The 27,980-nt window shown below is 38.9% G+C and overlaps 1 protein-coding gene across 8 annotated transcripts in view; it reads right to left on the minus strand.

The window, feature by feature from the left end:
* Positions 1-826: 826 nt before the first annotated feature.
* ENOX2 (ecto-NOX disulfide-thiol exchanger 2) overlaps positions 827-27,980 on the minus strand; it is a 284,835-nt gene continuing 257,681 nt past the window's right edge. For 5 of the 8 annotated variants that reach the window (XM_029240322.1, XM_029240321.1, XM_029240318.1 and 2 more), the window contains 5 exons: positions 15,588-15,769; positions 13,346-13,453; positions 8,543-8,651; positions 5,573-5,658; positions 2,288-2,419 (listed from right to left, as the gene is read on the minus strand). In XM_029240322.1, coding sequence (XP_029096155.1) covers positions 2,288-2,419; positions 5,573-5,658; positions 8,543-8,651; positions 13,346-13,453; positions 15,588-15,769 — 617 coding nt within the window. Of the gene's footprint in view, positions 2,420-5,572; positions 5,659-8,542; positions 8,652-13,345; positions 13,454-15,587; positions 15,770-27,980 lie in introns of all 8 variants that reach the window. The other 3 variants (XM_029240315.1, XM_029240320.1, XM_029240314.1) reach the window with 3 other exon arrangements.

Raw genomic sequence — 27,980 nt, forward strand, 5'->3', positions numbered from 1 at the left:
GTATTTATTTTAAGGAATTGGCTGATGTGATTTTGGGTGCTGGAAAGTTTGACATTTTGCGGGGCTGGCTGGCAGTCTGGAAATTCTGGCAGGCGTTAATGCTGCAGTTTTGAGTCCAAAGCAATCTGGAGGCACAATTCTTTTCTCCTTGGAGGACTTCAGTCTTTTACAGCTGATTGGATGAGGCCCACCCACATTATGGAGGGTAAGATATGTTGCTCAAAGTCTACTGGTTTAAATGTTAATCACATCTCAAAAATACCTTCACAGCAACATCTAGACTGGTATTCAACCAAGCAACAGGGCACTACAGTGTAGCCAACTTGACACACAAAATTCACCATTACAACTAGTATATTCAAGCAGGCTGGGAGAAGTACACCTGGACTAAGTTGGCAGGAATAATAGGAAGAAAGCATTTGTACTACAAGTAGATCGAGTGAAGGAGAGCAAGGGGCCTGGGTGTGGCAGTTGCTTTAAATGCATTTTATTTAACTTATTTAAATAAGAAATAATTGTTAAGTGGCAAATTTCCCCTATTTCATAGGTGTTATTAAAACAAGGTATTGCACGACCCCTGAGACTGATGAATCAAAGCCTGTAGCGTTGACGACAGAGATGCTTCATTGAGGAAGCTACTGTAAGAATAACCCTTGCTTCCTGCTGGTGCCACAGCTGGTTGCTTAGGGGGAAGCCAGCTTTCAGCATGAATGTGCTGCTGTGGAATCCTGTTTTCTAGCTGTCAAAGCAGAAGGTTTAGCATCTTCTTCCAATATTCTGGTAACTCAAAGGAAGAAATTGAGATGATTTACTAAAGGATTACTTAGAGAGCAAGCGATTCAAAACAGGACACCAAACTGAGGTATAAAAAAGGAATATTTATCTTTTAAAAATACAACTTTGAACACTACTGACATGTGATTTACAAAGTATTTTTGTGAAATACTCTTCACTGGCTTTGCTTAGTACATTCTCTTATTTTCAATCAAGACTCAAGGGAGGGCATGCTTATGTTATTACAAGCACCACCAACACCACAGAAGAAAAGACCATCTCTGCCTCAGGATACTAGTCCCCAGTTCTCATCCTTTCCATTTCTTTTCCATCAGCCAGGACTTCCTGACTGGTCCACGCACACTCTGCCATTGTAATCTGCTGGTGGGCACCGCAGAACTAGAGGAGTCCCAGTTCTCAGGACTCTAGGTGGAGCCGACCTATTTGTGCAAAGCTTCACACACCCTAGCCTACTATTTATTCATTACCAGGAATTTTCTATTAATACTCATATCAACTCTTTGCAGACATTCAGCATGACGTAAACATAGTATTTACAGCAGTACATGGTTTGCAATTCAACACACTGACAGCAGAAGAAAAGGGACCACCAGACTTTGTAAGAAGACCAGAGGGGAAGCATATCAAAATAAATCCCTTCTGCTAATGTGTGTGTGTGTGTGTGTGTGTGTGTGTGTGTGTGTGTGTGTGTGTGAACACACACATGTGTTTTAATTCATAGAAAACTAAACATGCCCTCCTTTAAAAGCAGGCTATTTACAAAGTGACTCTGAATACCACATACACATGCCAGTCATACTAGACACTTGCTTTCTGTGAATACATCTAGTTTTTTAAAAATTCTGAAATAAACCTTTTATCTGATACATTAGAGAAAATAACTTTGAAACATTTGTCAACTTTTCGTTCACAGTAATTTTGTAAAAAGCCACAAACCATGCTTTGTCTTTTAAAAGGTGAACCTGGTCAAGCACCTTCTAGAAGACACTGATATGTTATTCACTTACTGGCCTACTGGGAATTGGAAAGACAATGTCAGTTATGGAGTCCCTAGTGCTCCTCACATTCCTCTCACCAGTAGCAACATTAATGTGAAGAGAAGTTCTGAAACACAAATCACATATAAATCATCAAAACATTTCAGTTAACAGTGTTTAAAAAATACTAAAGTCTACAACAGTAGTACAGACACTGAAAACACCCCAAATACTCTGTAGCCTCAGGCCTTTTTAAATACTACTAATAAAAAGAGACAACCAATTGACAGAAAAGGAGGAAGTTACAGCACTTGAGGTTTGAGTCAATTTCTTTACAGGGCCTGTAGCTTGAGGTGCTACTCTAGGATCCTTATTTTAAGTCAAAAGATATTCCAGGAATGAATTGACAAATTTAAAGCAATTTCCACTTGAAAACCATTGAAAATACAAATCACTTTCTAAGCTTGTCCAACACACATTTATTTTCAGGATCCCAGGTTGTCAGGCAAAGGGATTCAGGTCAGTTTCAAGCCCTCAAAGCCACAGAATTTCCATCTCTTCTCCAGACTGGCTCCAACTCCAGTCATTTCCTGCTTGAAGGTATGCTGGAGTCTGCTCATGAGACATTCTACATCACTGGTACAGATCTGTGGGACAGAGAGGACATCTCCATTCAGAACCAGTCCCACCTTCCTAATCTGGCTTCCCCCCCCAATGTTGCTTTAGAATGCTGACGCGCACGTGTGTGTGCTAGGCGTGGGGTCGACCTTCCCCTCCCTGTGTGTGTGTATGTGTCGGTTGAGTGGATTACAGATGGAAGCCTTCTTCTGCTTGGACCGCCTGAGTCCACTGAAATTTCTTTTTGTTTCTGTATTTCATAACTGCTTTATTTAGGCATAATTTACATACAATAAATTCACTTATTTTACATGTACACATTGATGAATTTTAGTAAAGTTATACAATAGTGCAACTGTCACCACGATTCAGTTTTAGAACATTCCATCACCCCCCCACAAAGGTTCTTTTGTGCCCCTTTGCAGTCAATCTTTACTCCCAAACCCTGACTCAGATTGTTTTCACTGTGATTTTGCAGTTTTTGGAAATTTCATATATGCGTAACTGTACAATATATAGTCTTTTGTGACTAGTTTCTTTCACTTAGCATGATGTTTTTGAGATTGATCGCCACCAAGCTTTCTCTGGGAAAGAGCTGGTGTCGGTCATGCGGAGAGGCTTGGGTCTGCAGCCAGCTGAATGATGGCTTATCAGTGCTGGTGATGTTACGTTCAGGCCCACTGAAGCTACAAAGCCTTTGGGGAAGAGAGGGAGGCAGAAATGGCTGCCACCAGAGTAGAAGTCTTCACACCCGTCTTAGTTCACAAAGGAAAAGTGACAGGAATAGAGAATGCTCTGTGTTCCTACTTCTCTGCTCCCTCTCCCCACTCCCCTCTCTCTCTCTCTCTCTCTCTCTCTCTCTCTCTCTCTCTCTCTCTCTCTCTGTCACACACACACACACACACACACACACACCCCAATATAAAAACAAAAACAAATCTGTTGACCCTTAGGGTTTGCTTCATCTTTATGTTAGTAGCATAGTAGCAACTTTCCTAACTGTGAACCTGGATACTAGGGCTTGGCTGAAGAGCACTATGGGATCCTTAAAGAAATCCCAAGTTGCTGTCACAGTAAATATTTATAAAGGTGGTAGAAGGGACCCCCCCCCAAATTCTTATAGTACCATTGCAGGCTCTCTTTGGGAGGCCCTGGTACTACCCTGGCAGGAAGCTGCTCAAGAGGAACTGGCACTAGACTAGGAGTGAGGTCATGCCTTCTCCCCAGTGCTAGTAGTGAACTGTATCCAGTTAAGTGAATGAAGCACACTGCACAGTATCATGTAGAGTTGAATCCCCATTTCAAAAAACATAAATCTATAATGCTTATAGATATATACATACAATATAGGTGCAGCAGATGTATAAAAAAGTGTCTGAAATAAGATATGCCAAACTGTTAACAATGGTTATCCTTGAGAGATGTGACTGTGGGGAACTCTCCCTTTGCCTTTACTGTAGTTCTATATTGCTTACATTTTAAAGAGAATATGTTTGCATTATTTTTGCAATTAAAAAAACTGGATCGTTTTTACTGACACAGAGTTCAGTTTCAAACCACCTCAACAGACCACTTGGTCCTGGTGCTCACATTGAATCCCTCCCTTCACTGCCAATGGGTTGGCCGCTTAATTGCAGAATAGCATCACTTCCCAGAGATAAATGCCAGGCGAGTGCTAGCTAAAACTAAAACAAATGCCGTGAGGAGGATGTATCACCACAGCTGGATTACCAAATGGGCCAGTGCCTCTGTTAAGAGGATATATGCTTATGTACCACAATGTTCATTGCAGCTCTATTCACAATACCCAGGACATGGAAGCAACCTAAGTGTCCATCGACAGACGAATAGATAAAGAAGATGTGGCACATATATACAATAGAGTATTACTCAGCCATAAAAAGAAACAAAATTGAGTTATTTGTAGTGAGGTGGATGGAACTAGAGTCTCATACAGAGTGAAGTAAGTCAGAAAGAGAAAAACAAATACCGTATGCTAACACATATATATGGAATCTGAGGGAAAAAAAAAGGTCATGAAGAACCTAGGGGTAAGACGGGAATAAAGACACAGACCTACTAGAGCATGGACTTGAGGACATGAGGAGGGGGAAGGGTAAGCTGGGACGAAGTGAGAGAGTGGCATGGACATATATACACTACCAAATGTAAAACAGAAAGCTAGTGGGAAGCAGCCGCATAGCACAGGGAGATCAGCTCGGTGCTTTGTGACCACCTAGAGGGGTGGGATAGGGAGGGTGGGAGGGAGACACAAGAGGGAGGGGATATGGGGATATATGTATATGTATAGATGAATCACTTTGTTATAAAGCAGAAACTAACACACCATTGTAAAGCAATTATACTCCAATAAAAATGTTAAAAGAAAAAGAGGATATATGCTTAAATGGCTTAACATTTTGGACATCTAACTGTCAGAAGTCTGCATTCCAATGGCACTTCTCAAAAGGCCCAGATCCTATGAAATAGTGAGTACAATCCATGAGCAGCTTTAACTGAATGCTGCTTCTGAAAAAATTGTATCATGAGTTTATTTATTCTGAGGGGTCAAGAGTCCCCTCCTGCCTATATGAGGCAGGCATCCTTGACTTTCCAGGGAACTGGCACTTACCCTTGCTCCTGATGCTTTGTGAGCTCCCCCACAGGATAGCATTCAGGGAAGGAATTGGCCCATGAGATCAGCTGTGAGCAAATATGCAGTCTGTATTACAGACTTATTGTTCCAACTTTTTTTGTCCCTGCCTTGATTGTGTCATTGTAGATAATGGCAGTGCTAATGGCTAAAGGCCCAGGGCAAAAGTTTGACTGGTGAGAAATATTTGTTAATTAGCATATGATATGTAAAGTAAAAGGAGGAAAATTCTTCTAAGATATATCTTGGAAGTAGGGTGGCCAATTCATTCAGGTTTGCCCAGGACTTCCCCGGTGTCAGCGTTAGAAGTCCCAAGTCCCAGGAAACCCTTCAGTCCCAGGCAAACAGGGACAGACGGTCACCCTATTAGCAAGAGAGAAACTTTATGCTGAATCACAGTGAGAGAATAGGTGAGGGAAATTTCCTTACAGTGATTGCTAATGACTTATTTGTGCTTGAGGAGAGTGAGGCCACCTGTTCACAAAGAACCCTACATGGCCTTGCATGGCCATCTCAGGCCCCCACATACCTTATTATCAAGACGGTGCAAGTAGGAGCAGATATATTCAATGCTTGCTCCAAATGGGTGGACATGAAGGAATGTGGAGATAATCCCTATAGAGACAATAGCATGGAGGTTACACTTGAGCATTGTATTCGTTGAGATGCCACATGATAGCGTCTAGCAAGAGTCAACTCATATGTACATCGTATTATGTATTGGGCACTATTCTAAGTTTATATATATTTTACACATTTAATCTTTACAACGACCCTGTGAGGTAGGTATTACCTACCATCCCCATTTCACAGATGAGAAGACACTGAGCCACAGAAAGTTTAAGCAAATTGCCCAAGGTCACACGGCTGGTAAGTGGCAGGTATTTGAATCCAGACAGTTGCTCTCAACCACTATGTGTACTGCCTCTCACTGCACTATACCGCATGCAGAAAATCTGGCATTTGAGGAGTCACTTCCATCATTCATGATGGCTAAACGCCATTTGAGTTCTACGTTTTACAATGACTTTAGACTTTTACAATGACTTTAGATTGTGCTGGGTTTTTGCAGTTCCTCTGAACCATCTTTAAATTGGATTTTAGCCTCTTATGCATTTAATAATGTCTTGCTGTTGTGGCAAAAGTACAAATCATGTACTTTGCCTGATTAACCTTGTGCCTCTCACAAGAGAATCTGCTGATTGTATTTGGGTGTTATTCCGTGAGTAGGTCTGTAAAGAAAAGCCAAACATTTCCTTCATTCAAGTGGTGACTAGCATTCTGTTTGTCCTCAGAGCCCTGAATCTCTTCAAGTAACAGAATTCTTATAGCAATTTACAGCCTCCAGGGATGTGCATGATTTCTAACTCTGGAGTGATTGGCAGCTACACATATTGCCTTGATTATTCTGGCCACCAGGTTAATTGTGCTAATACTACTTCTTTCTCTGGCAACAGGCAGCATATAAATTGTTCAAAAGTCTACTATTTTTTCTTTATTTTTTTTTGAATTCATCTCCTTTCATAAGATCTTAGGTATATCAAACAGACCCAGAACTTAGTTTGCTGAAAACTGCCAGGAAATAAAAGCTAAATTTGATTTGGTTTATAAACTATGACTTGTCTATATCCCTTTAAGCACCTGACAAAGAATATCACAAGTTTAAATTGTAGCTTAAAGTTCAAATAAGTTCTCTGTAAAAGTCCTCCAATATTAGATGGCAAGCGGGTGGGTTGGAGGATCCAGGAGGAACTGATGGTAGGGTTCAAAACTTTATTCAAAATGGATACTATTACTTATAACACTACTTTACTCTTTTTTTTTTTTTTTTTTTTTTTTTTGCGGTACACGGGCCTCTCACTGCTGTGGCCTCTCCCGTTGCGGAGCACAGGCTCCGGATGCGCAGGCTCAGCGGCCATGACTCACGGGCCCAGCCGCTCCGCGGCATGTGGGATCTTCCCGGACTGGAACATGAACCCGCGTCCCCTGTATCGGCAGGCGGACTCTCAACCACTGCGCCACCAGGGAAGCCCTACTTTACTCTTAAATGACTTGGTAAATTGAATTTCTAAACACTGACTCAAGCTGAGAAACTTAAATTCTGAAGAAGACAGTCCATATTCAAAGGAATTCTAGACACTATGGTCAAGAAATCCTGTCAAATGCCAAGAAGTAACTCCATAGCTTTCAAAATACGAAGCAGTTTTTGTGGGTTCACACCCAAATAACCAATTTAAAAAATAGATTTTCCTTTCTGTGAGTTCAAGACTACTTTCTTTAAAAAGAAAAACACTAAACACTTAAGAATCTTTGTTTCTAGAACTATCCATTTACAGAGGTTTCCTCCTACCCATAGCTCTTCTCTGACAGGTCTCCCTGTTGCCATGCCAATTTGTTAAAGAACTTTGAGTTCGAAAACGGAAATAAGTTGTCACTCTTCTTGAAGACTCACTGGCAGATCCCCCTGTGCATCTTTATTAACATATCAAAGTGTTAAATCTGAGTACAATATCCATTACTGAAGGAGGCGGATACATCTTTAAAATATGCAGAAGCTAATTAGTGTGGAGAACTTTTGAGATTGGGGTGAGGCTACAGTGTGGCTCAGCTTCCTAGAAGGCAGCTGGGATTATCTGCTGAGGCCCAAGATTAGCCCCTTTTAAATGACTGAATATTTTAGTCATTTTAAAGGGGCTCAATCTGCCACTGTTCTCCAAATAGAATATAAAGTCAACAAGCATTTGTGAATAGTGCTGTAAGTGCAAAATGTTTCTCATTTATTGAGGGCTTACTATGGGCTGGGCACTGTGTTTAGTGATTTAGATGAATTGTCGTATTTAATACTTGCAGCTACTTTTAGACAGGTAATATTATGATGCCCATTTTGCAGACGGAAGAACTGAAGCTCAGGATGAAAATGGTGGGGTCAAGACAGAAAGCTAGTTCTGTCTGATTCATTAACCACTTATGCTATCTTGCCTCTGTGAAAAAATTTTTATGTAACGAGAGCAATTGTAGCATTTATCTCATCAGAGCCCACCAGGGTCCAACACCCCACAGACAGCCTCCTGAGTCACCTGCCAGTAACCTGGAAAGACAGGAGAGAGACACACACCTTCTCCGGAGGCCCATGTGGAGAAGCTCTCTGCCAAACAATGTCTGCACTGTCCCTTGAGTGGGAGTGAGAGGGCTCACCTATCTTTGCTTAGAGATTTAAAAAATCTACAACGTGTTTCTCCAGTGGACCCCCTCTTAGCATAGCACTTATACTGACACACTGGATGTGGCAGTGGTCACCAGGAGTTTGAAGAGGGCTGGGAGCCGCTATTACCATTTTGATTGAAATCTGTACTTGTTCTTACCCTGTTGTCTTCAGGACTCTGGGTCCTTGCACTGTCATCCTTCATAAATGCTTGGCATGTGCTTATGCATCTTAGGTTAATCCTTCCCCCCACTCCACTGCACTCTATCCGTTGAATGTGTGTGTTAGCTTCCTTACCCACTAGCAGTGCTTCGCGTTCAGATTTGATAGGACAGCTGTTCAGGGTCTTCTCCAGAGGGTAGTCACTATCCTGGCTCGATGCACACAGTCTAGAGGCACAGCTTTCCTGTGGGAATAATATGTCTCCTGGGTCAGTGCACCTTATATGGTAACAGACTTGGTTTCAATTATACAACAGGGAACTTCTTAACGGCACCTCGAAAGCAATACTGTGCAATTTTGCTTATTGAATGGGAGGAAAAATAGCATAAATTACAAAAGCATCACCAATAATCCAAAGCTTCCTTATAAGCCTTCAAAACACACACAAAAATTTAGACATTCATCTTCACTAGTCTTTTTTTTCCCTTCTGCCTTTATCATTCTTGACTCTATGCAAGTAGTCTGGGGAACCAGACCCAACATTTATTGTCTGTAAGATGCCAGGTACTGTTAGGTATGTTTTATCTCCATTCTACAGGTGAGGAAAGTGAGGCTCAGATAAATCAGGTAACTTGCCTAAGATCACATTGCTAGAAAATGGTAGAGCCAGGATTTCATCCCAGGCCACCCAATGTGAAAAGGACCATTCTTTTTTTTTTTTAAATTAATTTATTTATTTTTGGCTGTGTTGGGTCTTCGTTTCTGTGCAAGGGCTTTCACTAGTTGCGGCGAGCGGTGGCCACTCTTCATTGCGGTACATGGGCCTCTCACTATCGTGGCCTCTCTTGTTGCGGAGCACAGGCTCCAGACACGCAGGCCCAGTGGCCATGGCTCACGGGCCCAGCTGCTCCGCGGCATGTGGGGTCTTCCCAGACCAGGGCTCGAACCCGTGTCCCCTGCATTGGCAGGCGGACTCTCAACCGCTGCGCCACCAGGGAAGCCCAGGACCATTCTTTTTTATTTTAGGTCCACACTATGCTAAAGGTCAGTCCCATATTGGAATGGAGAATCTACAGTGTAGCCGATCCACTCACAGGTAATCAACTGTTGGCTCTTGAACTAAAAATTAGAGCCTCTATTTATTGACTGTCAGCTCTCTCTCTCTTTTCTCTGATAAGGACATTATCAATTAGGATATTTATGACTTTACAGCAAGAAATGACCATGACAGTGGACTTCTTTGTTGTTGAAAGTTTCCTCTTTCTGAGCATAGTGTGTATGTTTCATAAGAGATACTCAGGTGAAATCCATGACCAGCAGCCAAACTGAAAAATGCCTCCAGACCGTTCTCGGGATTTTCTTTCTCTCTTTGGGTACTGAGAACATCTTTTCTGTATTATAAATGTGAAGCAGGAGCCTTCAGAAGAAGGAATAAAAGAAATCAGTGCTTCAGTCTCACTGCTGTTGTAAAAGAGAGTGCTGGGGAAATGTTCCGGAGGGGGGAGCAGATCATGGATGACTCGGATGCTTCGTCACTTCTTTCCTTCCGAAAGCCCTCAGCAGGGACAGGTTTCCTTCTTTTTTTTTAAAGATGCCTTCAAAGCTTCCAGGATGCTGCCCCTGAATGAAACTAATGGTCTTTGCTGCAAGACATGTTGTTTTGTGGATTTACAGGCTTCCAGGCTGTAGTCAGAAGGGAAACCTTTCTTGATGACCTATTCAATCTTTGGTGTTTAGAATCCAATCCAGTCAGTAACCATCATGCCAAGTTTGATTTAAACTGCTGGCTCACTTCTAAGCCACGGGCTGTACATGTGCTTCTAACCCCCTTAAAACATTAAATGATCCAGTAAGCCATTTCTTAAGTGTGAGAGTTTAACAGATTGGGGTTCATTTAAGATATGTAGACATCCTGAGAAGTTTTGGCCATCTTGAATCAAAATGTAGCCTTACTGAAACCTGACTTCAATTTTATTATAGCTGGCATTTAAAAAATTAGAAGGTATATTGAAGGGATGCTTATCACCTTGAATTTTTTTTATAAACAAATACGAAGCTGCTTTATTAAGATACATCATCAATTCAGAAAAAATTAGATCCCCACAAATAAAACAACTAATTTCACAGATGACAGTATTAATCATGAAAAATAATAAAAATAAAACATTATGAATTACTATGAAGCATATTCAACAGTTACATAAAAGAGAGGAATAGTATTTTCCTAAAACTGGAAATAATGGAATGATCTCAGAGTGTTTATAACATAAACTTCATTTAAAGAGAAGCACACAGTTAAAATGTTAAATTAAAAATAAATGAAAAGGAAACAAACTGGAAAAAAAAGTTTAATGGCTCTTTTAAAGGGTAGAATGGCCAATAAGGTAGTAGGAAATGGGCGATCAGAATTCAAGGGAGGGTTCATGATATCACCTTGAATTTTACTAGCAGATTCCAAGAGCTAGTTCTTTCTGCAGTAAGACAGACATAAGTCACATTGTTATATTGCAAAACACTGACAATAACTCACACTGTGGTTTACTGTCAAGAAACCCAAACAAAAAGAAAAAATGTCCTTCCTCACCAAAACTTATTGCTTTCCTTTCAACCTGGAATTATTTTTGCAGTCTAATGTGATGGTACTTTGCTTCCTAACCTAATTGTGACAGTTTGAAATATTTGGTCACAAATCAGCTTCCCAGAGAAGATCAGATTATAATGAACTGTCATGACTTTCCCTGAAGGAAACCTCACTTAAAATAACAGGACAGAAACATATTCTGACTCACAGTTTTCTGATTATCAGTTGGATTTCTCTCCCTGTCCTCTTTAGCTGCCACTTCAAGGTATATTTAGTTGCAAATGGGAAACACTTAGACTTAGGTATAATATTGCAAGATTTTTCAATGCCATTTGACCCTTCACTTCTTTAAATGAAATACTTTACAAAGCAGAGAGCTGCTTACACGAAAATATCCTCAAGTCAATTTGTGATGTCAATCCTGAAGAGTGACTTTAAGCTTGATGTCATTAGGATAACCCCACGTTCATCTAGAGTCTTCTGGCTACACTACACACACACTCCATCTTATGCAAGAAGGAAAACAGAGCTAAGTAGCAGCTCTGGGACATTTTAGAAGCTCTGATCGTATGAGGAAAGTCCTGCTAAATAGAGCAGCTTTGGCACTTTTCAATTAAATGCTTGATAAATGAATTTGTCTGGGATTATGCTCATTTCTTTAATAACACCCACAAAACTGGAAAGTGAGTTGGTTTTATGAAGTGGAAAAATTAAAAACATATTGCAAATGGCCTCCAGAAGAAAACACTTCACACTTTCAATCATTTGCTTCAATTACACCAAGGTTGCCAGTTCTTTTTTTTTTTTTTTTTGCGGTACGCGGGCCTCTCACTGCTGTGGCCTCTCCCGTTGCGGAGCACAGGCTCGGGATGCGCAGGCTCAGCGGCCATGGCTCACGGGCCCAGCCGCTCTGCGGCATGTGGGATCTTCCCGGACCGGGGCAGGAACCCGTGTCCCCTGCATCGGCAGGTGGACTCTCAACCACTGCACCACCAGGGAAGCCCCCAGATTGCCAGTTCTTAATGGCACTCTGGGGGAAGTCACTATGCTGGCAAACACACCCAGGGCTCGTATGCATTGCATCTTCCTGCCCTGAGCACAGAAGAGAAATAGCACGAGCTCTTGTGGAACCGTAGAACTGTGGAATTGATTTCTGGCTCTTGGTCTAAGCTCCTAATCTTCTCTCTCTTTTTTTTTTTCTTTGTTATTTTTATTTATTTATTTTTCGTTGTGCTGGGTCTTCGTTGCTACGTGGGCCTTCTCCAGTTGCAGTGAGGGGGGCCATCCCTCACTGTGGCGCGTGGGCCTCTCATTGAGGTGGCCTCTCCCGTTGTGGAGCACAGGCTCCAGGTGAGCGGGCTTCAGCAGCTGTGGCACGTGGGCTCAGTAGTCGTGGCTCGTGGGCTCTAGAGCGCAGGCTCAGTAGTTGTGGTGCACGGGCTTAGTTGCTCCACAGCATGTGGGATCTTCCTGGACCAGGGCTTGAACCCGTGTCCCCTGCATTGGCAGGCAAATTCTTAACCACTGCGCCACCAGGGAAGCCCCCTAATCTTCTCTTTCTTCTGAGACATTAAGTCAGGCAGCTATGGTCAATGGGCCTTTCTTTCCAGAGGATAAGTTAACTTGAATGTTCAGGCATAAAGGAAATTAGAGAGGTGTGACAGGGAGACGCCATCAGTAGACTTTACATACCTTAAATAGACTGGGCACCCGATGCATGGTTGAGATACATTAGTCCATCTAGAAGTTCGCAGACTTTCTCAGAGGTCCTCACTGGAGGTTCTATGGCTGCAGGCTCTCATTAGGCAAAGTCCCATTTTGCCTTCCCAGTTGCTATTATCTAGCTTTAGAATAATGTGTCTCCTTGTTTGCTTTCCAAGTTTCCCCCCTTTTGGTTTTGGCTGTTTCAACCTGCAGCAGCTCATTATTACACTAGATGGAGTGTCGGCAAAGAAATGGCAATGTTCTGTTGTACTTGTGTTCCTTCGTTTAATGAAATGCTTAATTGAAAGTATTTTGTGTCACATGGGCTTTCTATGTTGTTATTTCCTTGACTAGATGAAGCAGGGATGAGGTGTATACTCTGATCTTCTCCAAGAAGGAAGACTGAGGAATGTTAGGGATGGACGGACATTTTATTCATTGAAAAGTATACTCTCCAGAACCTTTAGAAATGCCTCATACCTAAAAGCAGAGCCCTTGATTCAAGAATTACCCTGGAGAAGGGCTTTTAATCCCCAATCAATCAACCAACCATTCCACATTGATACCTATTGGTAGGAGCTTCCAGGGCATTTTCATTGTCACTGAAAAGGGGAAAGGGGGCAAGGGAAAAGGGTCACTTAGTACTCATGTACCTTTTCTTTAAGATTTTCCAACATTTTTTCCACCTGTAACTTGTCATCTTTGATTTTTTCAAGTTCAGCTTCTTTCCGTTTGTATTCCTCTTGGACTTTGAGTAGATGCTACAAGAAAGACCAAAGACAATCAAGTCTTAAGAAGCCACACTTCACTTAAAAACACTGTCTGAAGTTAGATATTAGGCAGGCCTGCCTCACTTTCCCCCAGTACACACAACCATTTCTCCATGCAAAGATACTAAAGGGAAAATCAAGATACTTTTCACTTGAAGTTATTTTATCTGGCTCTTATGAATCTTTTGGATTTGTTCATATTTTAGAAAGAGTCTGAGAAACTAATTGATCTAATCACTTAACTTTCCTATTCCAGCCAGATGTAAGGGTAGGGTGCAGTTAATACTATGTGGACAATATCTTGATTTTGGCATAGAACTGAACTTAATGTGTAAAGCATTCTTGCAAATAGCCATTTTCCAAGCCAAGTTCAATTTCTGTGAGAAAAGTAGTAAAGAATCCAGATTTCACAAATGTTAGTTCCCTTATCAGTAGGCAAGGAACTGGATTCATCATTAATGATTACTACAAATACTATGTATTTAGCATCTAACATGTGCCAAGTATTGGGCAAAGGGTTTCATATGCATGATCTCATTTAAGCCTCACAATAAAACTATGATACATAAGCCTGAAGGTTAGAGAGGCTTAATGGTTTGCCTAAGACTATTCAGATAGTCAGTGCCAGAGCTGGGATTTAAACCCAGGTTGAGTCAACCCCACAGCCCATGCTCTTAACCATCATATTCGACTATACATCTATCGGGGATAAGATGGGAGAAATTTTACCATTGTTTACAAGGCTATTGTCCAATAAAAAGTAATCAAAATGAGTAAAATTAATTTTTCAGGAGGTAGAGACCTAATTGTCTCACCGAAGTTTTTGAAGTGATGGAATGAAAAAAAAGTTCATTAGTTTTAAATTGAACCACTCCATTCTTATGTGGAGTGGTTTCAAATCAAGGTAAGAGGGGAAAACAACAACAAGAAAATGTTTTCAAAGTTTTGCTTTTCAGAGGCTTGCAAAAGACCATTGGGAGGGCTAAAAGACACAGTACGATGTACATGGTTGAAATTCTTTGAAGTCTAGCTGAGGAGATGTATTTTTTGGTGGAAAGATATTTGATGTAATTAAACTAGATCCCTGATCTAATTAAACTCCACGGTGACAGTAAAAGGAAGGTAAGCATTACTTCACACATTTTGTTAATAGGAAAGGTGAAATATTAATGTGATATTGCTTGTCACATAGGAAGACAATGATAGCAGAAGTAATAGGAACATGGGGCTCTTAGTGCCAGAAGAGACTCCCTGTTCACAATTTGTGATTTCTAAACATCAATAAGCTTTGCCCTAGATAATTCCAAGGCACACAATTAAAAAATTATTGGACAGTTTAAGTTGTGAGGAAAATGGCTGGTAGTCTGGCAAGACAGAAGAGGATAGTACCCTTACTCAGAAGTACTACTCCTTTACTATAATGGAAACAGATGTTGATATCTTTTAAATAGTAGTCTTGCTGTGGTGGTTACATAAAACTTCTAGATATTGACCATCTGTTACACAATGTTGTATTTGAATGCATTTACAGTTGGATGCACTTATTTACTTTACTTTTTATACTTGGGATAACGTGCTGGTAAACTCATTCACATAAATGACTGAAAACAAAACAAAACCAAAGCACATTGGTATTATGTGCCCAAAAGCACTGATACTTAAAAACCCATAACACCCCTCCTTCCAACCAAATCAAGGGTAGGATTCTTGCCATTTCTTCTAAAAGACTGTATTATTTAGCATTGCATCAACTAGATACTTATTCATCAGCACTGTTGCATATCTAAGTAATTAAGGTTCTTCATAATGACCTTGAGACCCTGTCCAAATCCCAAAGTACATTCCGTAGCATAAAGAAAAGATTAGGTTATGCTCAGTGTAGTTTTATTGTTAAGTATTTTTTACTGAATGCACATTCTTTGAAAATTGGTGATCCATTGCTATCTCTGCACTTGCCAGAATATTTCATGAACTATAATACATAATCCCTTCCTCAGCCATGCCAGAGAACACAATACCAAGAAAATAAGAAGTTTGCTATTCTATTTGCTTGCAGGGGCCCTTTTACAAGTGAGGAGCTGATTACTATCCTTCCAAAAAGCTCAGAGGACCAAAATGTCTTTACCTGTTGCATTCCTTGCAGGGCTTGCTGCAGGAGTTTCAGCTGCTGTTCCTTGTTTGGGTCATCTTCTCTGTGGGCTTTGCCTTGTTCTTGCTTTAGCAGTTCCACCTCATTCCGGTAGGCATCAAGCTGCCAACGGAGGCTGTCATTTTCTTCTTTCAGAGCTTCTGCCTGTGATACTAAGGCTAAACAATCAATACGAAGGAGTAAAAACCATATATCCAGATTCCGTTGTGGTTCACCTTAGTACCATGAAAACTTGGTGTTTTAAATTGACATGTATAAAAAGCCTCTCAATGAGAAACTTTAGATCTGAGTTGGCCATGGTAGCAAGAGATGGACACAAAAGCACAAAGACTCGTTTTTGTAAATGAACACAGAATTCCAACACACAAAAGTCCTCATTGTGTTTCAAATTCTTCACCTCAAACATCACTAAAATATTTCTAGGTAACATCAGTTACTTTTACTTGAAATGCTGCAAATAATAAGAGCCTGTAATAATAAAATAGAAGGCTAATTGTCTTGAACTGATGACTGTCCACACAATAATTTGGCTGACAGTTATTTTTTAAAAGTGCAGCCTTAACTGATCCTATAGAGGAAAGGTAAATGTAAAAATTAAGACACAAGACTTCCTGGGGAATTCCCTGGTGGTCCAGTGCTTAGGGCTCTGCGCTTTCACTGCTGAGGGCCCGGGTTCGATCCCTGGTTGGGGAACTAAGATCCCACAAGCCGTGCATTGAGGCCAAAAGAAAAAAAACTTCCAGTTTATGGTCTAGCATGTAAGGAGCTTAGAAGTCACCACTCCATCCTAACAACAAGTAAAAAGCTGAACAAACTGAAAAAAACCAACAATTCTTCTTAGATACAACAGAGAAGTGAAGTAAGAGGGCAAACTCATACACCCAAAATTGGAGAGACAAACAGGTGAATACAGAGAATCACAACTTACCAGACCAGAAACCCATGAGCAGATATCGCCACAGGAAACAGTGCCAAGGTAGGAAAGCCTAAACTGTACTTGGCAATTTGCTGTAGGCTCAGTGTAAATAAGTCTGAGAGTTAAAAACTCCAGGGAGACCCAGTCATAGCTAGGTCCCTACACTTTTGTGAGTTTTATCTCCAGGGGCTCCACCTGGTCCTCAGAGTGAACACTGGAGAAAAATTCCTATGTGCTTCCAGCAGGGGAGGGGAAAAAGAAACCCTCTTGAGATATGCCAGAGCATCATGTTCTTCTTTAAAAGGGCTGCCTTCATAAGAAATGATTTTACCATAGCCTAACATACTGGGGTAGTACCAGAGCCTAACCAACCCAGGGAACCAACCAGCTCCAGACCCCTCTAGCCATTCTGTCCCACCTAAAGGGGGAGAAAAAACTGAGAAACACTTGTGAAGTTCAAAGTCCAGAGGTATAGGCTCACTAAAAGACTGAGACCTAATCATAGGACTATAAAATGGTTCTCCTCCCACCACATCTTACCACAATACCACAAAAGTCCTATTTAACAGAGTTCCTTTCACCTAGTACATCATGTCCAGATTTCAACAAAAAATTACAAGGCATACTAAAAAACATAGTTTGAAGAGACTGAACAAGGATCAGAGCCAGAGTCAGATATGGCAGAAATGTTGGAGTTATCAGACAGGGAATTTAAAACAACTATTATTGGGAATTTGCTGGTGGTCCAGTGGTTAGGACTATGTGCTTTCACTGCTGAGGGCCCAGTTTCAGTCCCTGGTTGGGGAACTAAAATTCCCACAAGCTGCATGGCACAGCCAAAAAAAAAAAAAACACAACTATTATTAATATGCTACAGGCTTTAATAGAGAAAGTAGACAACATAGAAGAACAGATGGATATTGTATACAGAGAGATGGAAATTCAAAGAAAGAATCAAATAGAAATGCTAGAGATCAAAAACTCTAACAGAAATGAAAAATCCCCTTGATGGACTTATTAGTAGATTGGGCATGGCTGGGGAAAGAATTTCTGAGCTTGAGGATATGACAATAGAAACCTCCTAAACTGAAAAGCAAAAAGAAAAAAAAATTACCCCCCCAAGAACAGAAAATGCAAGAATTGTGAGACAATTACAAAGATGTAACGTATACATAATGAGAATATCAGAAGGAGAAAAAAGAGAGAAACAGAAACAATATGTAAAATAATAATGACTGAGAACATGTCTGAATTAATGTTAGACACCAAACCACAGATGCAGGAATCTCAGAGAGCATCAAGCAGGATAAATGCCAAAACATATTCAAATTTCAGAAAATCAAAGAGAAAGAAACAATATTGAAAGAAGCCAGAGGAAAAAAACACCTTACCTACAGAGAAGCAAAGATAAGAATTACATGCTACTTCTCCTCAGAAATCATGCAAGCAAGAATAGAATAGAGAGAATAGTCAAAGTGTTAAGAGAAAAAAAAATCCACCAACTTAGAATTCTGTACCTTGTGAAATTATCCTTCAAAAGTGAAGGAGAAATACTTTCTCAAAGAAAAATTGAGGGAATTTGTTGCTATTAGGCCTGCCTTGCAAGAAATGTTAAAAGAAGTTCCTAAGACAGAGGAAAAATGACATAAGTCAGAAACTTGGATCTACATAAAGAAAGGAAGAACATTAAAGAAGGAAAAAGTGATGGCAAAATAAAAACTTTAATTTTTCTTATTCTTGAGCTAACAGATAATAGTTTGTTCAAAATAATACTGACAATGTGTTCAATTATGTATGCTTGTGTGTGTGTGCGCGTGCGTGCGCTTATGTATAAGTGAAATTAATGACAGCAATGATATAAGGAATGGGAGGAAGGAATTGGGATTATGTTATCATAAGGTATTTGCACTACCCACAAACTGGTATAGTGTTATTTGAAAGTGGATTTGGATTAGTCATAAATATAAATTGCAAATTCTAAGGCAACCACTAAAAAAGTAAAAAAAAAAGAAGTATAACCAATATGCTAACAAAGAAGAGAAAGTAGAATCATATAAAATGCTCAATTAAAACCACAAAGGGCTGGGAAAGTGTAGAAGACAAAAGGAAGAACAAAGAACAAGAGCAATAAATAGAAAACAGTAACAAATATGGTGGATATTAATCCAACTACATCAATAATCATTTTAAACATCAGTGGTCTAAATACAATTAAAATTCAGAGATTGTCAGAGTGATAAAAAAACAAGAAACAACTATAGTGGTATCTTTAAGAAACACACTTTAAATATAAATATACATATAGATTAAAAGTAAAGGAATGGAGAAAGATACTATGCTAACACTAATCAAAAAAAAGTAAGAGTAGCTATATTAATTTTAGACAGAGCTGACTTCAGACCAAGGAAAGTTATCAGGGCTAAAGAGGGGCATTACATAGTGATAAAGGGGTTAGTACTACAAGAAGACATAACAAACAATGTGTATGAGCCTAATAATAGTGTGTCAAAATAAGTGAAGCAAAATCTGGTAGAACTGCAAGGAAAAAATAGATGAATCCACTATTATAGAGACTTCATACCTCTCTATCAAAAGTGGAACAATCCAGTAGGAAGAATATCAGTAATGACACAGTTGAACTCAACAGCACCATAAATTTACTGGATACAGTCGACATGTATAGACTGTTTCATTTAACAAAGGCAGATTACACATTCTTCTCAAGCACACATGCAACATGCACCAAGATAGATTACATTCTGCATCATAAAACACATCTGAACACATTAAAAGAATAGAAATCACACTAGGTATGCTATCAGACCACAATGAAATTAAACTAGAAATCAATAACAGAAAGGTAGATGGAAAATTCCAAAATACTTGGAGATCAAACAACACACATCTAAAAGGCACGAGTCAAAGAAGAAATCTCAAGAGAAATTTAAAAATATTTGAAATAAATGGAAATAAAAACACAACTCTCAAAATTTGTGAGATGCAGTGAAAGCCATGCTTAGAGGGAAATGTATAGCATTGAATACATAGATTAGAAAAGACCTAAAAAGAAGAAAGATCTAAAATCAATTATCTGAGCTTCCACCTTAGGAACCTAGAAAAAGAAGAGCAAATTAAATCTAAAGTAAGCAGAAGAAAAGATATCATAAAAATAGATCAGAAATCAATTAAATAGAAAATAGGAACTCAACAGAAAATTTATGAAACCAAAAGCTGGTTCTTTCAGTAAAATTGATAAACCTCTAGCCAGTTTAACTAAGAAAAAAATAAAGAAGACACAAACTACTAATGTCCAAAATGAAAGAGAGGATATCACTATAGATCCTATGGACATTAAAAGGATAATAAAGGAATATTATGAACAACTTTATGTCCAACATTTGATAACCTAGATGAAGTGGGCCAACTCCTTGAAATACACAATCTGTTAAAACACACACAAGAAGTAAACATGGGAAGGAAATCTAAAAAGTATATGTATATGTATGGCTGATTCACTTTTCTGTACAGCAGAAACTGACATGGCAGTGTAAAGCAACTATACTCTAATATAAAAAAGAAGTAGACAGGGCTTCCCTGGTGGCGCAGTGGTTGAGAGTCTGCCTGCCGATGCAGGGGACACGGGTTCGTGCCCCCGTCTGGGAAGATCCCACATGCCACGGAGCGGCTAGGCCCGTGAGCCATGGCCTCTGAGCCTGTGCATCTGGAGAGGGGCCACAACAGTGAGAAGCCCACGTACCGCAAAAAAAAAAAAAAAGTAGACAACTTGAATATGCCTCTATCTCTTAATGAAATTGAATCAATAATTAATAATTCTCTAAAACAGAAAGTACTAGGCCCACATAAGTTTACTACTGAATTCTTTTAAACATTTAAGGGAGGAATAATACAAAATTTCTACAATCTCTTCCAGATGATAGAAACAGAGGGAATACTTCCTAACTCATTTTATGAAGTCAGTATTCCCGATACCAAAACCATACAGAGACATTACAAGAAAAGAAAGCACAGACTGATAACTCTCATGAACACAGATGCAAAAATCCTCAACAAAATATTAGTAAATCAAATCCAAGAATGTATTAAAAAGAAATACACCACAATCAAGTGGAATTTATCCCAGGTATGCAAGGGTGGTTCAACATTCGAAAATCAATTAATGCTATCCATTACATTAACAAGTTAAAGAGGTTAAAGTCACATGAAAGTATCAATAGATGCCGAAAAGGTATTTGACAAAATCCAACACCTATCCATGATAAAAAAAATCTCAGTAAACTAGGAAGAGAGAACTTCCTCAACTTGATAATGAACATCTACAAAAAACTTATAGCTAACATCATACTTCGTGGTGAGAAACTTGAATCTCTCCCATTAAGAACAAGGCAAGGATGTCCCCTCTTACCACTGTTTTTTCAACATTGTACTGGAAGTCCTAGTTAATGCAATCAGACAAGAAAAGGAAATAAGATGTACATACAATGGGAAGGAAAAAATAAAATTGCCTTTGTTTGCAGAGGACATGGTCATCTATGGAGAAAATCTGAAAGAACTGATAGAAAAACTCCTGGAACTAATAAGCACTTATAGCAAGGTTGCAGGATATATAAAAAAGTTAATATACAAAAGTCAGTTGCTTTGCTATATACCAAAAATGAATAAGTGGAATTTGAAATTCAAAACATACTACCATTTATATTAACACAACAAAAATGAAATACTTAGGTATAGATGTAACAAAATACATATGAGATCTATATGAGGAAAACTACAAAACTCTGATGAACGAAATCAAAGAACTAAATAAATGGAGAGATTAATGTTTATGGATAGGATGACTTTATATTGTCAAGATATCGGTTATTTCCAACCTAATTTCTGGATTCAGTGCAATCCCAATCAAAATCCAAGCAACACAGTAATCAAGACAGTATGTTACTGGCACAAAAACAGAAATATGGATCAATGGAACAGGATAGAAAGCCCAGAGATAAACCCATGCACATATGGTCACCTTATTTCTGATGAAGGAGGCAAGAATATACAATGGAGAAAAGACAGCCTCTTCAGTAAGTGGTGCTGGGAAAACTGGACCACTACATGTAAAAGAATGAAATTAGAACACTCCCTAACACCATACACAAAAATAAACTCAAAATGCATTAAAGACCTACATGTAAGGCCAGACATTATAAAACTCTTAGAGGAAAACATAGGCAGAACACTCTATGACATAAATCACAGCAAGATCCTTTTTGACCCACCTCCTAGAGAAATGGAAATAAAAACAAACATAAACAAATGGGACCTAATGAAACTTAAAAGCTTTTGCACAGCAAAGGAAACCATAAACAAGATGAAAACACAACCTTCAGAATGGGAGAAAATATTTGCAAATGAAGCAACTGACAAAGGATTAATCTCCAAAATTTACAAGCAGCTCATGCAGCTCAATATCAAAAAAACCAAACAACCCAATGCAAAAATGGGCAGAAGACCTAAATAGACATTTCTTCAAAGAAGATATACAGACTGCCAACAAACACATGAAAGGATGCCCACATCACTAATCATTAGAGAAATGCAAATCAAAACTACAATAAGGTATCATCTCACACCAGTCAGAATGGTCATCATCAAAAAACCTACAAACAATAAATGCCTAGACGGTGTGGAGAAAAGGGAACCCTCTTGCACTGTTGGTGGAAATGTAAATTGACACAGCCACTATGGAGAACAATATGGAGGTTCCTTAAAAACCTAAAAATAGAACTACCATACGACCCAGCAATCCCACTACTGGGCATATACTTTGAGAAAACCATAATTCAAAAATAGTAATGTACCACAATGTTCATTGCAGCTCTATTTACAATAGCCAGGACATAGAAGCGACCTAAGTGTGCATCAACAGATGAATGGATAAAGAAGATGTGGCACATATATACAATGGAATACTACCCAGGCATAAAAAGAAACGAAATTGGGTTATTTGTAGTGAGGTGGATGGAACTAGAGTCTGTCATACAGAGTGAAGTAAGTCAGAAAGAGAAAAACAAATACCGTATGCTAACACATATATATGAAATCTAAAAAAAAAAAAAAAGGTTCTGAAGAACCTAGGGGCAGGACAGGAATAAAGACGGAGACGCAGAGAATGGACTTGAGGACACGGGGAGGGGGAAGGGTAAACTGGAACGAAGTGAGACAGTGGCATGGACATATATACACTACCAAACGTAAAATAGCTAGTGGAAGCAGCCGCATAGCACAGAGAGATCAGTTTGGTGCTCTGTGACCACCTAGAGGTGTGGGATAGGGAGGGTCAGAAGGAGATGCAAGAGGGAGGAGATATGGGGATATATGTATATGTATAGCTGATTCACTTTGTTATAAAGGAGAAACTAACACACCATTGTAAAGCAATTATACTCCAATAAAGATGTTAAAAAAATCCAAACACGTTATTTTGTGGATGTTGACAAACTGATTCTAAAGTTTATAAAGAGAGGGAAAAGACCCAGAATGGCCAACTCAATATTGAAAGAGAAGAATAAAGTTGGAGGACAGTTGCTACCTGACTTCAAGACTTAACAGAAAGCTGTAGTAACTAAGACAGTGTGGTGTTGGTGAAAGAATAGACAAATAGATCAATGGAATAGATTAGATAGCTCAGAAATAGACCCCCATAAATAGAGTCAACTGATCTTTGACAAAGGAGCAAAGGCAATACAATGGAGAAAAGATAGACTCTTTAACAAATGTGCTGGAACAACGGGACATCACAAAGATTAACTCAAAATGGATCACAGACCCAAATGAAAAATGCAAAACTATAAACCTCCTAGAAGATAACATAAGAGAAAATGTAGGTGACCTTGAGTATGGTGATGACTTTTTAGACACAACACCAAAGGTATGACCCATGAAAGAAATAATTGATAACCTGGACTTAATTAAAATAGAAACTTCTCTGTGAAAGACAATGTCAAGAAGACAAGCCACAAACTGAGAGAAAGTATTTGCAAAGGACACATCTGATAAAGGACTGTTATCAAAAACATACCATGAACTCTTAAAACTCAACAAGAAGAAAACGAACAACACATTTGGACTAAAGACCTGAACAGACACCTCACCAAAGATATACTAATGACAAGTAAGCATATGAAAAGATTTCAACATCATATATCATTAGGGAATTGCAAATTAAAACAAGAATGTGATATCACTAGAAACATATCAGAATTGCCGAAATTCAAAACAATGACAGCATCAAGGACTGGTGAGGATGTGGTGCAAACAAGAACTCTCCTTCATTGCTGGTGGGAATGCAAAATGGTACAGACACTTTGGGAGATAGTTTGGCAGTTTCTCACAAAACTAAACATACTTTTAGGATATGATCCAGCAATCATGCTCCTTGGTATTTACCCAAATGAGCTAAAAACTTTGTCCACAAAAAAACCTGCACATGAATGTTTACAGCAGCTTTATTCATAATCGCCAAAACTTGGAGGCAACCACAATGCTCTTTAGTGGTTATCTAACCACTGATATACTGTGGTGCATCCAGAAAATGGAATAATAAATGGCACTAAAAAGAAATGAGCTATCAAGCCACAAAAAGATATGCAGGAAAAGTAACTGCATATTACTAAGTAAAAATAATCAATTTGAAAAGGCTGCATACTTTATGACCCCAACTATATGCCAGTCTGGAAAGGGAAAAACTATGGAGTCAGTATAAAAGATCAGTGGTAACCAAGCATTTGGGGGGAGGGAAGGATGAATAGGTTCAGCACAGAGGATATTAAGTTACCTGAAACTATTCTGTATGATACTACAATGGTGAACACATACATTTTATATATTTCTCCAAAACCAAGAGTGAACTCTAATGCAAATTATGAACTTTGGGTGATGATGATGTATTCAGCTACTGTAACAAATGTACCCCTAGGGTGGGGGATGTAGATGGTGGGGGAGACTGTGTGTATATGGGCACAGGCAGTATTTGGGAACTCTGTACTTCCTGCTCAATTTTGCAATGAACCTAAAACTGATCTAAAACTTAAAGTTTATTAATTGAAAAAAATAAGACACATAGGGAAACCTAGGTTAAATTTAATTATTTATGGTTATTGCATATTTTTCAAGATCACAAAATCATAAAATCTACTTCAAAGTGTTTAATAAGAAAATTTTCATCCATTCAACAAACATTTACTGAGTTCCTTCCATGTTCCAGGCTTATGACTATTGTAAAAAATGAAATTCCACTAATCTCTATTGTTTATACTCCAAATTTATGGAAATATTTGTAGTTTATTCCCTTTTTGACTCCTAACAGAGTATAGATGAATGCCTCTGTACTACTATCTTCTATGCCTTCTACTTTCTTCAACCCTGATTTGTATACAAATCCCTTACATCTATTTCCTAACTACCTACTGTCTGAAGCTGATTTCATTATTTTCTGCAAATCAGTCCCATCTATCAGTCCATTTCTATCAGTTCTACTGTTATGGGTTGAATCTGTCCTCCTAAAAAAGATACTTTGCAGCCCTCAGAATGTGACCTTATTTGGAAATATGATCTTTACAGAGGTAATCAAGTTAAAATGAGGTAATTGGGGTGGGCTTATAGATTTCTATGACTGTTGTCCTTATGGAAAGGGGAAATTTGGACACAGAGACAGACATGCACACAGGGAAAATGTCACGTGAACAGGAAGACAGAGATCGGGGTGATGCATCTTCAAGCCAAGGAATGCCAAAGATGGCCAGAAAACCACCAGAAGCTGGAGAGAGGTCTGGAACAGATTCTCCCTCAGAGCCCTCAGAAGGAACCAACCCTGCTAGAGCCTTGATCTCAGATTTCTAGCCTCCAGAACTGTGAGACGATAGATTTCTGTTGTTTAAGCAACTCAGTTTGTGGTTCTTATTATAGCAGCCCTAGCAAACTAATAAAATCACCAACCTTCCATTCTCCCAGATTAGAAAACCTAGGCTCATTCTGAATTCTTTCCTTTCTTCATCATTTATATTCAATCTAGCACAAAAGATTTTAGTTTATTCCCCCAAAATGACTCCTAGCATCTTTAATGTCATACTCTCTGTTACCTCTTTTTCTTCTATCAATCATTTTTCTCATTTCCTGTTGCCTTCGCTAGTCCCAATCATCATCATTTTATATCTCAATTCCTATAAAAGTCTCTGGTTTGTCTCTATCAATCCAAACTTATCTCCTAAAATATACAATTCATGTTGCTTTTATCATACAAGTGCCATGGTTGAAAGACATGCTTATAGTGACATATTGCCTACTATGCTAAGTCTAAGCTTGGCATTCATGTCCCCTATGGTCTAGGCTCCTCTTGCCCATTCAATCTTTTATACCCCTAATCACATCATTCTTATTTCCCTCTTTGAGCCCTGCTCCTTCTCCCTCTCTGCATCAAGATGCTTTCTTACTTTGTTGCCTTTCATCCAAACCTGTTCATCTTTCAAGGCCTTGATCAATTTTCACTGACTGCGACTACTCTGGCCCACACTCTCTTGCCCTGGCTGCATTCTAATCAGTACCTTCCAGGTTAGCACCAAGTGGTATTTCTTACATTTTATGTATGTTTACATATATTACATCTTTATTTCTATCAACTGATAGGATATAATGCTTGTTAACTAACTGATCAAACTCCTAAAGTGGGAATAATGGGAGGTAGGAGGAGAGAAGGAAGGAGATTGGATACCAGTGGAAGAGAAAACTTTGGCTAGAACAGTGGAGAATTAGTCTAAGTCAATGTTTTCCAAATGTGCTCCCTGGACCACGATCATATAATTCATTTAGGATGGCTGATAAAATTTAGATTCCCAAACCCTATTACAGGCCTATTGAAGCAGACTCTATAGCACAGAAATCTGAATTTTAAAAGGTAACCCAATGATTCTTTTATATATATATATATATATATATATATATATATATATATATATATATATATATACCAAATCTGAAAACCACCAATTTAAGTGAAGAAGGCAGAAGACAGATGCTGAAAGGGAACAGCTATCCTTATGTTTACTGGGTACATGTACTTTCCATCATGGTTAACAATAGAATGAAGTAGTTTCACACTATCATGATTTGCTTTGATGTGATTCTCCCTCTTCAACACATTGCTTTGAGCACAGCGGTCTTTTCTTCCATGGCAAGAGTATTTCCAGTTCTGAATCACAAATATGGGCTAGCTACCATAGAGAATCTCACAGAACAGAAATTTTGTGGCACTTCAAGGAAAGGTAACAGACTGCTAGCTTTGACTCAGACTGGGAAGTATATTTAACCAAAAACATGCTATAGGCTCCTGAAATTCAAGTTTGGTAGCATGGAGAGAGAGAAAAAAAAAACTTTTGAGTTCTAGTTGCTTAAGCTTTTCATTGGAACCAAGCGATAACTAAAACATGTAGCTGATTTAGATAAAAACTGAGGACCTGCTCACCGGCTCACACTGAGCAGGATTTCTGCAGTTGAGTACTACAGACATGCAATAACAAAATTAGATACGATCAAGGGGAAGAAAAATGCACAGAAGTCCTTGAATTAAAATGAATTGAAACCTTCTGGGAGAAAAGCTATTTGGTAAGCTCCATTAAGTCCATTGTACATAGCTTTATTTGACAAAGCAGCATCCTGGCATGTGGAACAGGAAAGAAAATAGCTATAAGATGATCTGTCAGGGAGTTTCCAGTCTCTAAAGAAATAAGATTCTGTGCAGTAGCCAATACAGCTTTTAACTCAAAAGAGATACAGAAGCAAAATGCAATTATATAACCCTAGTAAGTACATTCAATCTGAATCTCCCATATACCCCTCTCCTCCCCCAATAATTCCTCAAACTCAACAACTTATCAAGTGGATGCTCAAACTTACGGTTGCATTCATTTCAGGGTAACAGTGGATTTATACTGTATACAATACTGCAGATACTGAGGTGGAGACAATCCTACAAATCAAAGATTAATCAGCTATAAAATATCCTGGCTAAACACTTAAATAATTTGAATAGCTCAATTATTATTAAATTTTTTGTTTATCTTGGCTATAAGTTTATAGTATGTGTCTGCAGTTATTAGTTTGCTGTTCTGAAAATATTAACTATTCACTGATTACAAAGGGTTTATTTAATATATATGGAGGTTTATATGTTTAGGGATGTAACATATGGCAAAAATAGAGGAAATTCAGATGTAACAGCTAATGAATGCTTTTAAAAAATTCTGACTTGGTGATTTTCTTTCCTTAAGAGTTTTTGTTCATGGAGTGAAGATTCTGGGATCACTCAAGTGGCTAGAGCTGCTCACTTCAATATGCAAGTACAGGAACCAATAAATTTTGATTTGCATTATAATCAATCTGTTTTCTATCTGTCT

The sequence above is a fragment of the Monodon monoceros genome, unplaced genomic scaffold (assembly GCF_005190385.1).
Source record: "Monodon monoceros isolate NGI ecotype Baffin Bay Population unplaced genomic scaffold, NGI_Narwhal_1 Super_Scaffold_22, whole genome shotgun sequence".
NCBI lineage: Eukaryota > Metazoa > Chordata > Mammalia > Artiodactyla > Monodontidae > Monodon > Monodon monoceros.